The sequence below is a fragment of the Vanellus vanellus genome (assembly GCF_965231255.1).
Source record: "Vanellus vanellus genome assembly, chromosome: 25".
Lineage (NCBI taxonomy): Eukaryota > Metazoa > Chordata > Aves > Charadriiformes > Charadriidae > Vanellus > Vanellus vanellus.
In genome coordinates, this window is record NC_138930.1 from 404,119 (window position 1) to 420,328 (window position 16,210).

The following is a 16,210-nucleotide window of genomic DNA, read 5'->3' on the forward strand; positions in this document are numbered from 1 at the left end:
TGTAGCAGTGAGAGTGGTCTGTGAGGACAGTGTTTCCCTTCTTTAAACTCCCACTTGGTGACATTACAAAGCAGTCCTTCCCCTATTGAAGTGACTCATTGCCTGGTGCTTACCATGTCTGCAAACCACTGTGGGTGTGCAGCCTATCAGCCCTGAGCATTCCCTCCCGGGGCTCACCCGAGGTCTTCGCTCGCCCATCACCCACGAAGGGACTGGTGAGGCCTCGTGCACCGAGTGGGCACCGTGGACCTGGGCTGTGGGAGCAGGAGGGGGAGGTAAAGCCCCAGCACCTCGTGCGTGTCCTCGGGCGTCCTGGGCTTGCTGCTGGGAAGAGCCCAGCCGGTGTGAAGAGAGCCCAGACCACAGCTTGTCCCACGCCAGGGCTGGGCTGGGGGCTCCGGTGGCTGCTGGAAACTCCGGGAAGTGGCTCTGTTAACACAGGATGGAAGGAACAAAGACCCCAGAGCCATTAATCACCCGGCTTCGGGTGAATGTGCATATTTGATGGCGGCTGTTTACAGAGCACTTCCCTTGCTCAGAGGCCTCTTGGACTACCAGAGGATTAATTACCCGGCCTCCCGAAAGGATGCACGACGCTGCCTCTCCGGAGTGTTCCTGGATGGGAAATGGCTGGGTCCTGCGCCGACTTCCCACCTTCTGCAACAGGAGGTGCAGGGCTGGGCACGTCCCCTCCCTCGGCCCTTCGGCACCTTCCCTGGCCTTGGCCACAGCCCGGCGGGACGGGATGGGGCCAGAACCTGTCCCGTCTCTTCCCGGGGACCCAGGTAGGAGTGAGGAAGTGATGCCAGACCAGCCAAGAGGCAGAGGACAGGCGCTGAGGCTGTGCCAGGGCCTTGGGGCTAGAAAACGTGGAGTAATCAGCATCTTTCACATGGTAACACTTTCTCCATCTATACCATAAAACTGACCCTCCCAGGAATGCCTACTTTTATCCCCAAAAGCACCCTGTCCTGGGAATAAATGCTCTTTGCAGCCATGCTGATCAGCACCCAAGCCTGTGGCTGGACACCTCCTCCCTCTGCCCTGGGGATGCACTGTTCCGAACCCCATGTTTCAGGAGTCAGGGCTCAGGGACGGGTTCTTCCCGTGTGCCTTCGTGCCACTGCCCAGGCTGCAACAGGGGCTGCCCGCTCCTGAGGCTGTGTTCCTGCAGAGGTCCCGGTGGGACGAGCCCTGGGCAACAGCCGCAGCCATGGGCTCCCCTCCCTCTGCCCCGCAAGCTGGCCGCAGGCAGCCGTGCCTAATGGTGATATTAAACACGGGCCCTGGCCCTGCTTTTGGGGCAGGGGGTCCGAGTCAGCCCCTCCCAAAGAGAGATATCCCCAGACAGTCCAATGAGGGTTCGTTTCAGCTGTGGGTGCTTGAGGTATCAAAAGGGCTGGTTTGCTGGGGGCTCCAGGGGGAACAGCAGACCCCAGTGAGAACCAGGGAAGGGACGGGATCTCGCTGCATCTTGCGGTGCAGATGCCCGCGCAAGGCTGCCCGGGGCAGCTGATGGGGGACCCTGCAGCCACACCACGACCCTTTGGGCCAACGGCTCTCCCGGGTTTGGGGCTGCCAGCATGGCCCTCGGCTACAGAGCTGGGTGTTGTGCAAGAGCTGAGCTTGGAAGAAAATCAGAAACCTCCCTCTGGAAATACCCCTTGGGATGGAAAGTCACAGAGGCCCCGGGGCTGATGCTCACGGGGGCGGTTCCTGCAGAGCTTAAGAAGGGCTGAGGACGGGGCTGGCAGCCAGAAGGAGACAGCCCCCGCCGGCGGCGTTCACTCCCTGGAAGGAGGGAAGGAAGGAAAACCAGCCCTTGCTGCTGCCCTGCCCCGCTGCTGGCTCTACAGGCAATGGAGCCGGCTCCTCTCCTCCTCCTCCTCGGCTTGCTGTGGGGCTGCAGTGGTGAGTGCTATGGTGACCGCGACCCTTCCCGGTCCCTTAACCCGCCGTGCTGTCCATTGCTCTCTTTGCTTTGCCGCATGGCACCATGGGCCAACATTGCCCCAGGGTCTCACTGCTGTTGAGCACTGGTGGATGCCATGTCCCGCATGCATCGCTGGTACAGCACTCCTCATCCCGGCACTCAGAGCCATGGAGCATGCCGACATGCAAGCAACAGCATGCACCTGGCTGGGGTCTGCTGTCCCACAGACAGAAGAGCAGCAGTGCTGGTGAAGGATGGGGACTGGGGGGAAGGGGCATTTGGGGTCATTTCTCAAAAAAATGGCTGGAAAATCTCAGTGATAAACAGAGACGGATCCAGCAGCAATGCCTGCAATGGGCAGACCCGGGCCAGCAATTGTCGCAGGCATGTTGGCTCCACGGCGCTCCAGATGCCTGGTGTCGGCAAGCGGCTGTCCTGGGACAGCATCACTGCAGGGGAAGCCTTTGCCATCCCTAACGAGCGGTCGCTAATGAGCAGTGCCGCCCCCCATGGTGATAGGGATAGAGCTGCTGCGGTGCCTGACCATGACTGTCTGTGTCCCAGCAAAGGGGGGAACCGGCACCCCATTTGCCTTGTAAACATCTAGGTTCTGGTGACTGTCCCCTTCCCTAAACCCCATGTTTTCCTCCTTCCTCTGCCCAGGGCAACCTGCTGACAAGCTGGTGGTGATGCCGCAGCAGCCGGTTGTGCGGTATGGGGCCTCAGTGCAGCTGAACTGCTCCCTGGCCTGTGCCGGGGGCACGGTGCAGTGGAAGGGGCTGGACACCAACCTGGGGACCATCACCTCCTTCCCCACCCACAGCATCCTGCACGTCAGCAGCGCTGTGGTCGCCACAGGAGGCACCAAGATCTGCCAGGGCACCTGCCACAGGCAGCGCTATCAGCATGCTGTCGACCTGAAGGTCTATGGTAAACATCCCCCAGCCCGTTCCTCGCCACCTCCCTGGCAAAGTCCTGCATCCCCCAAGGCAGCCGCTCCCTCCTGGGCAGCAGTGCCAAAAATCACTGCTTGACTCTGCAATTCTCTTCTCAGCCCTCCCAGACACGCTACAGCTGGAGGCAGAGCCCCATGCTCTGAAGCCGGGGCAGCCCACCAGCCTGCGCTGCTCAGCCCGGCGGGTTTACCCGCCTGTGGGGCTGGTGTTCACCTGGTACCAGGGGGACCAGGCACTGGAGAAGACAGACTTTGATGTCACGGAGACTGATGAGGAGCTGTTCGACATCGTGTCCACGCTGCCAGTGCCTGGGAAGGACGTGGGAGAAGGGGTGGTGTTCAGGTGCGAGGTGACGCTGAGCATTGGGCAGGAGACATTCACCCGGGTGGCATCTGTGGCAGCGAGCGCTGGGGGTGAGTGCCCGGTGGGAGCTGGGGACCTGAGTACACATGCTGCCCTGTCTGCTGGAGCTGATCCCCATTGCCCTCCACTGCTTGAAATAGCTTTGCTGGAATGGGAGGAACCCCCATTTCTGCACTGCTCTGCCAGTCTCCTGTCCCCGTCCCTGCTGCTGCGCTGGCAGTGCTGGTTTGTTCCTGCTTTGCTGCCTCCCCCTGTCCAGGGCTGGCGTGTTCGTGGGGTGGCAGAGGATGGGGCTGTTGGGTGGCATGAGCAGAGAGGGCTGTCACTCATGGGGATAACATGTGCCAGAGAGGCCCTATCCTGGATCCGAGCTGCAGCAAGGCCACCTGTGACCTGCTGTGTTTGCAGCTGTGACGGAGCAGCCAGTGACCACAGCCACCTCCACAGGGAGCCCCTGGACATTGGTGGCTACAACGGGGAGCCCCAGCACTGCCAGGCCCGTGACCACCACAGCGCTGCCCCCAGAGCCAAGTGTCCCCACACATGATCCCACCACAGCCCTGACCACCACACCGCAGTGGCCCGATGCTGAGACCACGCTGGAGCTGGCTGCTGCCACCAAACCCCCCTCCACAGAGCACCCTACTCCTCGGGACCTCATCACAGGCAGTCCCACGGCACATCTAGTTACCACCATGCTCCCTGGCTCCAGCACCATGAGACCCCCAGCTGAGGCACAGGGGACGGCTGTGGACAGCATCAGCAGGGGCTCTCCCCCAGCAGAGAATGGGACAGGGCTGTCCGTGGGGACAGTGCCTGCCTGCAGCCTGCAGATTTGGTCACTGCCTCCCAACGGAACACGGGGCAAGGCCCTACGCATCGAGTGCCATGCACGGTGCACCAGGAATGCCACTGTCCGCTGGGTGCGGACCCCCGTGGCCCTCTCGCAGTACCAGGAGGAGGCGGCGGGCAGCAGCTCCACGCTGCGGCTGGACCATGCTGGGCCCCAGCACCAGGGCCACTACCAGTGCACCCTGCTCGGCCACAGCTCCCAGGTGGTCAGTCTGCAGCTGACGGTCTCAAATGGTGAGTGGTGGTCTGCAGCCCGCTCTCTCTTGGGCTTGGGCTGCAGCAAGTTGTGTCAGTGCCACATTTGGTGTTGGGGGATGTTATGGTCACCCCTCGGTATTTGCTGGCATGGGCAGAGTCTGCTTGCAATCATACATCCTTCTTGTGTCTTTGCAGATACGGTCAGTACAGGCCCTGCCATTGCTGTGGGAACAACGTTCTCGCTGTTGGGACTGATCGTGACCGGCGTCGTGTCTCATCGCCTGTGGAAACGATTCAGATCTCAGTATGAGCTGCCCTAGGAGCGAGAGCTGCCTACAGATGCACACAGCCCTCTGGACCTCCCTGCTGTCGCCCTTTCCACTGCTGGCCTCGCTCGGCCCTGGGGACAACGAGCAGCCAATGGATCCCGGCTGCCCCACCGCAGCAGGGACCAGTGGAGCTGGTGGAGCGTGGGATGCTGCTGTGAGACTCAGGACAAGAGCAGCCCTTGTCCCAGGACAAGTGCTCTGGGACCCAGAGGCCTCCGAGCTGCCGCTGCTTTTGAAAGCTTCATCTATGCCTGAGGCTGCTGCTGCCCGGGATGCTGAGGGGCTTGTGAGGGGCAAAGCTGCACTGTCCTGGGAACTGCTGCGCTCCCAGACCCCAGGCCTGCTCAGAGGAGCTCTGGCACGAGTCCTGCGGGAGAGGAGAGCCTCGGGGCTGCCTGCGGGACGCCATGGGAGGGGAAGGCTGGAAGGGAGACGAGCAGAGACGTCCGCAGTGACAGGGGGATGGGGACAGTCCTGGGGCTGCATCACGTTGGGCTGGTGCTGGGGGGGGTCCGGCAGTGGGGGCTCCTGGCACACACACAGTTGGGTGGGACAGTGGCGGCCGATCGTCTGTCACGACAGAGGGGTCAAAATCAGCCCGTGTGTACATACCCTGGGCACAGGCGGAGGAGAGCGGGGCCTCAGCCTGCGGCCCAGGGTGCTCCAATAAAGGGGTGTTTCTGTTGGAACCCTGCAAAAGTGTCATTTTGGCGGGGCTGGGGTGGCCCTGCGGCCCCTCACGGGCCCTGCACCCCCTCACCGGCGCTCCGGGAGGCCCCGGGCCCGGCGTAGGTCACCGGGCAGCGTCCGCAGCGACGGCCGCGCGCGCGGTTGCTAAGGGCGGGGCACCTGCCCGGAGTAGCCATGGCGGCCGGGGCGCCCCACCGCCTTCCAGCGGCCAGGGCGGCTCCTTTGCCCACACTCAAGATGTCGGCCCGCGGCCTCGCCCAATGGTGGCGCCTCAGGGAGCGGTGCTCGCCCGCCTTCCCGCTTGGCTGCCAGTCTGCAAGATGGCGACGCGGACACTTCCTGCGCCGGCGGAACGGCGGTCCAAGATGGCCGGAACCCGCCTTCGCCGCCCGCAGCCAAGATGGCGGCGTACGAGAAGCGGCGGGCCGCCGCTGCTCCGGCTCCTTCCTCGGCGGCGGGCAGCGGGCTGGCGGAGCAGGCCCGGGCGGCGACCGGCGAGCTGGGGAGCGAGGCGGAGTTCCTGCTGCGGGCCGGCGTCACCGCCATGGTGCGGGAGGCGCTGCTGAAGGTGCTGGAGGCGCGGCCCGAGGAGCCCGTCTCCTTCCTGGCCGACTACTTCGAGCGGCTGGTGCTGGGCAGCCCCGCCGCGGCGGGCGAGGCCGCCGCCGAGCTCCCGGGGCCGCCGCAGCGCCTGGCCCGGGCGCTGTGGTACGTGCGCCTGGCTCACCACTCCCACAGGTGCGGGCGGCGGCGGCGAGGGGCGGCGGACTACAGCTCTCGGCGTGCCCTGCGGCGGCGGCCGCTTCCCTGCGGCGGACGGCGGCGCCCGGAGCACGCCGGGAGCTGTAGTGCGGGGCGGGGCGGGCGGAGGGAGGTGAGGCCGCCTGTCTGTCTCTGTGCCGTGTCGCGACAGGACGGCCTTCGACAGCAACGCCGGCGCGGCCTACGAGGTGCTGGGCGCCGGCAGCCGGCGGCGGAAGGCGGGCGTGGACGGGCGGCTGTACAGCGAGCTGCTGCGGCGCATCTGCCAGCACGGGGGAGCGCCGGCGGAGGCGGCGGCGGCGCTGCTGGGGCGGGTCCGGTGCCGCGACCATGAGGCCGTGCCGTTCGACGTATTCCGCTACGGCGTGCTCACCTGCTTCGTGCTGCTGGAGTTCGCCGCCAAGGCGGATGCACTCTTTGGCGTCCTGGACAGTGGCTCTGGCGCTGCCGACGGGCGGGTGTGCCAGGCTGTGCTGCGTGCGCTGGAGGACGCGCTGGGCATCGGCCACGTCACTCTGCCCGGCCGCTACCTGGAGGCGGGCTCCAGGCTGGGGCCAGATGGCCTGGCCCTGGCCATGGACCGGGCGCTGCAGGAGAGAAAGCTTGGCACCGCCATGAGCCGGGAGGAGTTTCTGAAGAAAGCCACTGCCTTGTTTGTTGCAAAAGTGAAGCCCGTTGAGTAGCGCCCAGGTGAGAGCAATGCGGACTGTGCCCGCTCTGGCCTCGGCAGCTGCTCCACGTGGGGCCAGTTACACGAATGGGCTCCGGTTCCTGTCGCTGAGCTGGACGCAGGCACAGGGGCTGCCAGGCGCTGCCTGACAAGATTCCCTGTTTCCACGCTCCCTCCCTGGTTCGAGCCGACAGGTGCCCAGCCCCCTCTGGTGCTGGATCTGTCCCTCTCTGCTGTGCTGCTCCCAGCCACAGCTCCTCTGATCTGTCTGCCATTCGTAAATCTTTTTTAGGTGTTAACTGGGGACTTGCAAGGTGGCCTGTAAGCTGTAGGGCAGTGTTAGTCATTAAAAATGAGGTAGAATGGAGTAAATGTGGGGCTGGACCTCCAGATACCCTGCAGTTTTGTCCTAGCCCTGGCAATGTTGTGTCTTGCAGCTTCAGCAGGGAACTTTGTTTCTGCTTTTGCGTTTGTTTCACACCTACATGTGAAGCGGGGAGTAATGTTTACCTACCCCCGGCTGTGAGGATTCACAGGTAAATATGGGGTTGATCTGAAGTGTGAGATAAAGTGTTAATTCTATTCAGCAAAATGTTTTAAACACACAGCAGATGAGAAGCAGCCAACTGGGAAGCAAACCTTGCCGGGAAGGGCTGCGAGCCAGAGGGGGTTCTGCCTCTGCTGGTGGCTGAGCTGTGAGGCGATGAGCTGTCCCTGTTGCCCCTCGCTCGGTGTTTACCCAACCGCCTCTGGCTGCTGTGGTCTGGACTCTGAAGATCAAAGCTCATACCTGAGCAATGACTTCTCAAGCAAAGCTGCAGTGTGCTACAGATTCGATAATGATTTGGGACATGGAGCACCAGGTCAAGATGAGACAAACCCCCTTCCCTGAGGTCATAGTTTGCTTTTGAATGGAGATGCGTGTTGAACCATGTGTTATTTATTTGAACTTGTCTGTTAATTATTTATACTGTGCAATTACTGGTTTTCTGTAAGACATTAAAGCTTTTTATTATTTTTTTGTGGCCACTTTCTTTACTGCCTGGCAGCACTTAATGCCAGGATGAACCGCGGCAGCTCTCAGATCCTTGAGCCAGTTTCTCTCTTCAGGGGTTGGTGTCGGCAGCCTGCCCGGCTGAAGGTATGGGAGTGCAAAGCACTTGTAGTTACTATGAAAAAAAAAAAAAAAAAAAAAAAAAAAAAAGCAGCTGGGAGATGCCTTTCATGCTCTGGGATGTTTGTTTTGTTTTGCTGAGTGGATGTTTTAATCCCTGCAGGCAGGAGGGGCGCTACTGGAGCTGGTCCAGGCGAAGCTGGAGGCCGCGGCTCGTAAACAAAGTGCAGGTGACGGGATGTGACACGACAGGAGGTGGGAACCTGTGACGCTGGAGAGCTCTCCCCTGCTGGGGCCGTGCCAGGAGCAGCCTCATTCGCTGCCTTAAAAAATTCCGTAAGGTGTTACGTGAGTGTAGTAATTGGGCTGAGTGCTTCCTCCTGCCTGATGGTACAACCACCTGGGGAGGTGTAAACTACTAAACGCTGACCTGAAGCAGCACGTCTGCCTCGCGAGCAACAGGGCCATCATCGGGGTGGGAATGCGGTGTCGGTCAGGGCGGCCTGGGGCGCCTCCCGGGGCAGCGAGGCCTGAGCTGCGGCCTGCGCTCGGCCCGAAGGGCAGCGGCCGATCGCTGAGGCGACCCCTGCGCCTACGATGGGTGTGCTCGGCGGGAAAGCGGGCTGCGCTGGGGCGGGAGGCCAGGAGCAGCGAGACACGCCGTTAAACCGGGCCCGGAACAGTACCGCCACCATCGCGGCTCGAAGCACCGGACAACAGCCGCGCCGCGGAGGCTGCCGGGAAGGAGCCCCGCCCCCGCAGGCCGGCGGTGCGCTCTGATAGGTCGACAGCGCAGGGGGAAGGAGGCCGCTCTCTGCCCCGCCCCTCCGCGGCCAGCAGTGCGCTCTGATAGGACAGCGGAGCTCATATAGGAGGAGCCTGCGCCGGCCCCGCCCCGCGCGGGCGGACTACAGCTCCCGCCGTGCCCCGCGCGGCTGCGTTCGCAGCGGCCGCAGAGCAGCAGGACCCGTCCCCGCCGTCCCTCTCCCCGCAGCGGCCGGCGCGCCTACGCCAGTCCCCGGCTTCGCTCACGGCCTACCCCAGCTGCTCGGATGGCGCGGCCTCTCGTGCCCAGCTCGCAGAAGGCGCTGCTGCTGGAGCTGAAAGGGCTGCAGGAGGAGCCCGTGGAAGGGTTCCGGGTCAACCTGGTGGACGAGGGGGACCTCTACAACTGGGAGGTGGCCATCTTCGGCCCCCCGAACACCTACTATGAGGGCGGGTACTTCAAGGTGAGGGGCTGGGGGCAGCAGGGGGGCGTGTGGTGTCGGGAGGACCGAGGTCTCGGGAGACGAAGCTTTGGTGGCGCGGGGGGGGGTTGGTGTGTGGGTAGGGCGACCTGGGGGGCGGAGGTATGGGGTGGGAGATGGGCCTTAGAAGGAGCAAAGGCTGAGTGGGTGGTGTTGGGGGACGTGCAGGGGGGAGGATGCCTTGGGAAGGGATTTTTGAAGGGGGACAGACCGTGGGAGAGCTGGGAGGCTCTGGGAAGTGTCTGTGGCGTGAGAGGGAGAGGGTCTTAAGCATCCAGTTGAGGTAGGTACTGGGGCAGCATGACAGCGGTGCTCCTGGACTTGAGGGGGTGCTGAGGGCCAGGGAGACCCGTGTCTGTGGCTTGACACTGGGGGGGTATTGGGGTTTGGGAGCTGGGGGGGCCCTGGAGTGCCTGACAAGGGGAGCCGGGGTGGGGAAGGGAGCCTGCGTGCAGGTGGCAGGCAAGGATTCCCTTCCCTGGAAGGGGGATTTGGCTCTGTCTCCGAGGGCTTTTCCTCCTTCCGGCCCCCTCCATCCCCTGTTCTGTGGGTGCGGAAGAACGAGCTCAGGGTTGCTGGTGTTCCCTCTCCTGGAGGGGATCGGTGGCATCGCCACCAAACCAGATGAAGGAGACAAAGGACTCTCCGTGCAGGCACAGACAGCTTAGGCTGAGCGAGCAGCAGCTTGAGCTGGGTGGGGAGTGGGTGTAGTGGGTTTGTTTGGGGTTTGAGCAGGGGAGAAGGTGTGTGTGGCCTGACTGCGCAGTCCCTATCGGGAGGACGTGTATGTGCCTCTTCCCAGGTGTTGTGCAACCTGTGTAGCTGTTTTCTTCCTCTTTCTCTTCCTCCCTCCTCCACTACGGGCTCTTCTGTGTTCATCCTGTTGCTGACAGGGTGGGGATGTGCCTGGAGTGAGTCAGCCCTAGGGTCAGCTGTGAAGCTGGGAGGTTTGTTTTTCCTGTAGAGCGGTGGCAGGCGAGTCTGACACTTCAGAGTCGGGTTTTATCTCTTCACTGAAATCAAGTCTTTTTCTGTAGCCTCTTTTGGCCCTCAGCATGAGGCTCTTTGAGCTCACCCTTTCAGCAGCTCATACCTCTGTTTTATGCTTGAGAGCTTCCAGAGTCAGCGCTGTTCGGTGGCAGTAGATGAGACTTTCTGCATAAGAGGAGAGTGAAGGGGCCGAGTCCTCTCCCAGATCATGGTAGCATCAGCCTGTTTCTGTACGGCAAAGCAGGGTTGCTTTCTGAGCCCCCTTTGGGATTGCTTTGCCTCTGGCCGGTTTTGTTCTGATACCCTCTGGTACAACAAAGGGGATTATTCTGCCAAGTTCAGCTGTTTGGCCAGAGCCCAGCACAGGGCTGAGTGTTGCTCTGTGTGTGTGTGCTGCTCTGGGCTGCCCGAAGCTCCACGTACACACAAAACATGTCCAGCCCCAGCCATCACCTTGCTTTTTCTTCTTTCCTCGCCTTGTCCTGTGCCACAGAGCACAGAGTGGTCAGACAAAGGGCCAGCCTGGAAGGCAAGATGGCAACGTGTGTAGGGACGGCCCCGCTGTGGTCGGGGGCTCCTTGAACTCGCCATCAGATCAACTTGTGTGGGGATGGATCCTGGCAGGGTGGGAAGGGTTCGGAGAGTAGAGGCCTTGGAACCCAGGATGGAGTCGGGGTTGGGTGGCGGGGAGGAGGACAGATGTCTCTCTGCTTTCTATGCTAATCTTTTAACGGCCATGAGCTGACAACTGGGTTTGGCAGCATTGCCTATTGTCAAGGCTGTAATTCCAGAAGCATCTGAGGCCTTGTTTGCAGTTACCCTCCTGAATGAGGCCTGTGCTGGGTTCATGGGGCTCGTTCCGCGGGCGCAGAGTGATGCTGGGTCACTGCCAGGCAGAATTGGGGTGGTTGGCACTGTTGCTTCACAGATCCGACATCTAAATTCTTGTGTGCACAAACCAAGGGGGCAAAAATGTTCAGGGTTTTGTTGTGTGTTTTAAATCTTCACCATTTTGTTTGTTTGTTTGCTTTTGGGGGAGCAGCGGCTGAATCTCGATCTGGATGTTTGCTTCCAGAGCCCGGAAACGCCCAAAAGCTGAAACAGTCACCTCAGGTCGTGCAGCGATGCAGGGAGAAGTGGCCCCCATCCTCATGGGATGCCCGGTGCCGGTGGGCTGGGGCAGCCACTGTCTGGGAGGATGAGGATGTTGCTGTATGTCTCTATACCAACTCAGGCTTCACCTTCTCACTCAGAGGCCGGCACAAGGCCTGTCTTTTTGGCTTGCCTTAACCCCTTGTTTTTTGTGGGCGTTCCCTGCAGGAGAAGCCAGCGGTGGGCCGGTTGTCTCTGCTGGCGCTGGAGCCTGCGGTGTGATCTTCATGTGCTTTTATTTTTAGCACCTGAGCTACGCGCTGCGGCCGGTTTTGACTTGGTCTCTTTTTTCAGTAGTGACGGGCTATTTTTAGAGATTCAGTGTGTTAATCGGAGCACTCAGCACCTGATGCTTCCTCCCCTGTAAACAACCTTTCCTCCAGCGGTGCGGCCATTGCCTGTCCCTGACAGCAGGACAGGGGATGATCCCAGACTCGCAGTCTGGCTCCAAGTGCCGCTCGGTTTATTCAGGTGTGTGGCTCGAGCTGGGGCCCCCAGCCCCATCTGCCACCTTGCAGCCACCAGGCCCTTGCTCTGGCACTGTTTGCCGTCCAGGAGCAGGCTGCCCTCGGTGTCATCACCCTGTGCCGTGGGTCCTGGTGTGGGAGGGAGTGGTGAGCGTGCAAGGTGTGTGCCGGGCTGGCACTGCCAGCTCCCGCTGCCTCCCTCCGTGCTGGAGAGCACTGTGTTAGTGTGGGTGGGCCCTGGTGGAGAAGAGGTTATGGGGCAGGATGGAGGTGAAGGCACTGCTGCTGCTCGCAGGTCCATCCGCTCACCTTCCTCTGTGCAGTGGCAGGGCAGCCACACTGCCGGTGTCCTGCCTGCAGAGCTGGCAGGCGCAGAGGCTCTGTCTCTGTGGGGAGCATAGCTGGACTTGGCAGAGGTTCCGTTCTCCTGGTGGTGTCAGGAGATCTGTGGTTTCCTTCCCTTCCTTCTCACAAGCTGATGCTCACTTCTCCTCATTGTTTCTTTGCAGGCTCGTCTCCGGTTTCCCATCGACTACCCCTATTCTCCTCCTGCCTTTAGGTTCTTAACAAAAATGTGGCACCCCAACATCTACGAGGTAGGTCGCCTGGGACAGCATGGGGTGTCTTGGACAGGCAGGGGAGCACGTGTCTGTCTACTGCAACTGTACTGGATGAAAATGCCAGCCTTTGTCACAAGCACGGCATTGGAAACTCAGTGTCTTTGGTGTGTGGTGCCTGGCACTGGAAATGCAACCAACGAGCTTATGACAGCCTGTGTCCAGTCCTGGAGTGTGTTCCAGGTCAGCCAGGCTTTCCAGGCTTGAAGGCTCCCATGCTTGGCTAGCAGGGACATGGTGTTTAAGGCAAGGGTGGATGCGGAGCGGGTGATGTGCATGGCCCCAGGGTTGCGTGCTTGCGGTGGATTGCTGCCTGGGGGTGCGCAGGGTTGGGCTGTGTCAGGTGGGCACCGGGAGTGCTGTGCTGGTGACACGGCAGCCTCGTCTGTTCTGTGCTGGCAAGCGCAGGGTGCTTATTCCAGGCCTAAGGCTGCAGAGAGCGTAGCAGGGACCTTCCTAGGGACTGAAAGAACAGGCTTGGGTTGCCTCACCTGGCTTAAGCCAAAGTGAAGAGCGAACAGTACTGGAACAGAGAACTGAGCTGCTTCTACAGGGTGCTTGGGGCAGCAGCTCCTAAGGATCCTGTCTCACTTGTGCTTTCAGACCGGCGATGTCTGCATCTCCATCCTCCACCCGCCGGTGGATGACCCGCAGAGCGGGGAGCTGCCGTCTGAGCGGTGGAACCCCACCCAGAACGTGCGGTAAGGGCTGTGCGGGGAGTGAGCTGCGGGCATGGAGCTCATCCGAGGGCAGGGGTGGGAAAGCAGGGAGATGGGGATTGCGTTCTGCTCCCAAAGCCTGTGGCAGATCCCCAGAGGTTGTTGAAAGGCACTTGGGCTGTGTGCTTTGCTGAAGAAGAGCTAGAACTTGCGTGGGAACGTGCGTGAGCCTGACAGCCCGTGCACTGCTGTCTCCTGCCTGACCTGCTCAGCTTTGCTGAGATACACCCTTGCTGGTGACCAACACCAGGCTCCTCTCCTGACCCACGGGACACAGCAGCGCTGTGACACTGGGGCATGGGCAGCTGCTAACCTGTCTCGGCTCTTACCTGCTTGTGTTTGTTGATTGCCAGGACTATTCTCCTGAGCGTGATCTCACTGCTGAATGAACCCAACACATTTTCTCCAGCCAACGTGGATGCCTCTGTGATGTACCGCAAGTGGAAGGAGAGCAAAGGGAAGGACCGGGAGTACACAGACATTATCAGGTGTGTGCTGAGCTGAGCCCGGGCCCAGCAGTGCTGTGGCACTCGGGAAGACTTGATAAGCTGTGACACAGAGGATGGCAGGATGTCGAGGGCAGATCCTGCCCTGTCAAGTCCCATCTGCAAGCTGGTAGGAGGGATGGATTCTGGCTCTGAGTGTGGCTTTTGGGCGAAGCTTGGCTGGGCTATGTGCCCAGCTTTCCTCTCAGCCTAAGCCCTTGCCCTTTTTGGCTTCCAAGCTGAGGATCTGGGTTCGTAGCGGACGTGGTGCCAGCATGGCCTTGCTGCCAGGGCTATCCCATGGGACTGGCGTGGGAAGCTCCTGAGCTGCAGACTGGCCAGCCCTGGTGTGGCATGAGGGGCCCTTGGAGCAGGGGCGCATCACAGCGCAGCCGTGTTTACTCCCTCCCCTGCCCTTTCCCCACTCTTGTGAGGGTCAGCGTCCCGTGAGCTGCGGTGTGAGCAGGGAAGGGCTGTGTCACTGGGTGTCCCCATGGGGTGAGCCACACGCAGCAATGTGGGTGTGCTGTGCAAAGCTCCGTCCTCACCTCCCACTTCTCACCCTCCAGGAAGCAAGTCTTGGGCACAAAGGTGGATGCTGAGCGGGATGGCGTGAAGGTCCCCACCACGCTGGCAGAGTACTGTGTGAAGACCAAGACTCCAGCCCCGGATGAGGGCTCAGACCTCTTCTATGATGACTATTATGAGGATGATGAAATGGAGGAGGAAGCAGACAGCTGTTACGGTGATGAGGATGACTCGGGCAATGAGGAATCTTGATGGCCCTCTGGCATCGCAAAACTTACCATAAACTACTGAATTTTACCTCAACTAGGACAAACTGGTTTGAATTTAGGATCTGTCAGCCCTGAAATTAACTCTCTACCTCGCAGGGAGACTGTTCTGCTGTGGCAAAGGAAATCCCACCACTGTCTTTGTAGAAAAAGCAAAAAAAATCAAACCCTATTTTATAAACTTGCTGGGTGGAGGGTGGGTGGGGAGGGGGAAAGTCGTGTTGGGGCGTTCACGAATCCACAGAAACTGGGGAGCTGGTGGCTCTGGCTGGATGAGGAGTGATGGTAAAACCTGGTGGTGGCTGCCCATCGTTTGGGCATGTTCAACTTCTCTTTGGCCTGGCGTGGGAGGAACAGTTTGGGCAGGCTGTGGAGCCGGTGAGTGGTGGCTTTGGGTGGGAAGCGTGTGAGCGTTGTGCAGCTTTCTACAGCCTTTGAGGTGTCTGAGCAGGGAGGGCTGCAGGGTGAGCCCTGCTGTCCCCGGTGGGACCCTCCTGCCGCCCCTTCCCGTGACACCGGAGCTGTGCCTTCGGGGTGAGAAGGGCTGGGATGTCGGGCAGGACGTGCCTGGGGATGGGGCTGTTTGTAGTTTTTAACTAGCTGGGAGGGATGGGGTAGTTCTGAGTCTTTCTGCTTCTGTTTTTTTTGGAAACTATTTAATAAAGTACTTCAAGGGAATGGCTGTGTGGTGTGTGGGTGAGGCTCTGCCCTGGTCTGTGCCAAGGCCATGGGGGTTTCTGTGTTGGCCGTGGCCCTGCAGCCCCAGCAGGGAGGGGTGGGTGGGTGGGCTAGCTGCTCTCCCAGGGCTGCACTGGGGGCTGCAGGGTGCCCTTGGGTCTCACAGCAACCCTCTTCCCTTCCTCCCTCCCTCCCCAAACTCGCAGAGCAGGCAGGAGTGTCTGGGCAGGGTTCCCTCTGCCCTGGAGAGCATCTCTGCCTTCCCAGGGAGCGTGCAGCATTTGCTGCCTCTGGCCTGGAGCCGTGGCCAAGGCGGTCTCTGCCTGGGCAGGAGCACTCGAGACCCTCCAGTGCTGCACCAGAAAGGTGTTTTTCCCTCCTGCTCCTCCCAAGGTGCTGAGCTCTGCCAAGACCTGCTGTGTGGTGCAGACCTGCCTGGGCAGGGCCCGGCTCTGCTGAGCAGTGGCCGACGGGTGCCCGGGGCCCTCACAGCTGCTCTGATCCAAGCGCAGTTGGGTGTGCCCCCGAGCCCGCTGGCCAGGACTGGCCAGGACATGTGAGCCACCAGCTGTCCCACTCCAAGCAAGGGGCATTGCCAGTGCCTCATCTTCATGGGCTGGGGAGCTCAGCTCCACCGCCAGCTCCTCAGGGGCATATCCCTGCCCCATCCCTGGCAAACCCTCTGTCCCGGGCTCTCTGACACCCTGGAGGGGCTCCTGCCCCAGCTCCCACCCCCCTGGGCAAAGCTCGTCAGAGAGGTAATGAGCAAAACTTCCCCCGCCTGGGGTTGTGCAAAGGGAATTGTGGTTTGAGTGACACTTGTGACTGCACGTGGCAAATGCACGTGTTTTGTTGCCTTAGGAAATGAGGCTAAAAGGTGAATAGGATTATTGTCACTTTACTCAGGCCTGGCAAACCGCTTCCAAGGTCACCCAGTTGGGTCAGAGCAGTGGCAGTCCTGGCTACTAGTTCAAAGCCAGCCTCCCAACAGCTTCCCCCACCCTGGCTGGTCCCTAGCCACCAGGGCACAACTCTCCGTGCCCATGTACCCCTTGCCTTTGCTGGCTCCTTGCAGCCAGTCACCTCCCCACTGTGCTTGGGATGCTGCTGTGGGTGACGGGGTCACAGTCCTGGCAGCACTGCGTGCTGCCCCCCAGCCCTGGGGTCCTCAGGAGCCCCCGGCTTTGGCTCCAC

At 61.0% G+C, this 16,210-nt stretch overlaps 3 protein-coding genes across 3 annotated transcripts; all 3 read left to right on the top strand.

The window, feature by feature from the left end:
* Positions 1–1,847: 1,847 nt before the first annotated feature.
* MADCAM1 (mucosal vascular addressin cell adhesion molecule 1) lies at positions 1,848–4,622 on the top strand (the record flags this gene model as incomplete). The annotated part of the gene is made up of 5 exons (XM_082495531.1): positions 1,848–1,911; positions 2,597–2,863; positions 2,988–3,302; positions 3,661–4,338; positions 4,498–4,622. The coding sequence occupies exons 1-5, from the start codon at positions 1,860–1,862 to the stop codon at positions 4,620–4,622; spliced, it is 1,437 nt and encodes a 478-aa protein (XP_082351657.1). The 5' UTR covers positions 1,848–1,859.
* Positions 4,623–5,093: 471 nt separating this feature from the next.
* On the top strand, positions 5,094–7,766 carry TPGS1 (tubulin polyglutamylase complex subunit 1; the record flags this gene model as incomplete). Its single annotated transcript, XM_082495330.1, is given in 5 exon segments — positions 5,094–5,149; positions 5,406–5,430; positions 5,433–5,540; positions 5,542–6,059; positions 6,235–7,766. Coding segments are annotated over 5 exon segments (1,239 nt in total). The 3' UTR covers positions 6,767–7,766.
* A 1,013-nt stretch (positions 7,767–8,779) lies between these two features.
* Positions 8,780–14,526, top strand: CDC34 (cell division cycle 34, ubiquitin conjugating enzyme). Its single transcript, XM_082495226.1, has 5 exons — positions 8,780–9,096; positions 12,233–12,319; positions 12,944–13,041; positions 13,413–13,547; positions 14,114–14,526. The coding sequence occupies exons 1-5, from the start codon at positions 8,920–8,922 to the stop codon at positions 14,322–14,324; spliced, it is 708 nt and encodes a 235-aa protein (XP_082351352.1). The 5' UTR covers positions 8,780–8,919; the 3' UTR covers positions 14,325–14,526.
* Positions 14,527–16,210: the final 1,684 nt, after the last annotated feature.

Bases quoted from the DNA above. Each gene is read 5' to 3' on its own strand.
- CDC34 (XM_082495226.1), top strand. From the start codon at position 8,920: ATGGCGCGGCCTCTCGTGCCCAGCTCGCAGAAGGCGCTGCTGCTGGAG. The intron at 9,097-12,232 runs GTGAGGGGCTGG...GTTTCTTTGCAG, and splicing joins ATGAGGGCGGGTACTTCAAG to GCTCGTCTCCGGTTTCCCAT. The intron at 13,548-14,113 runs GTGTGTGCTGAG...CTCACCCTCCAG, and splicing joins GAGTACACAGACATTATCAG to GAAGCAAGTCTTGGGCACAA.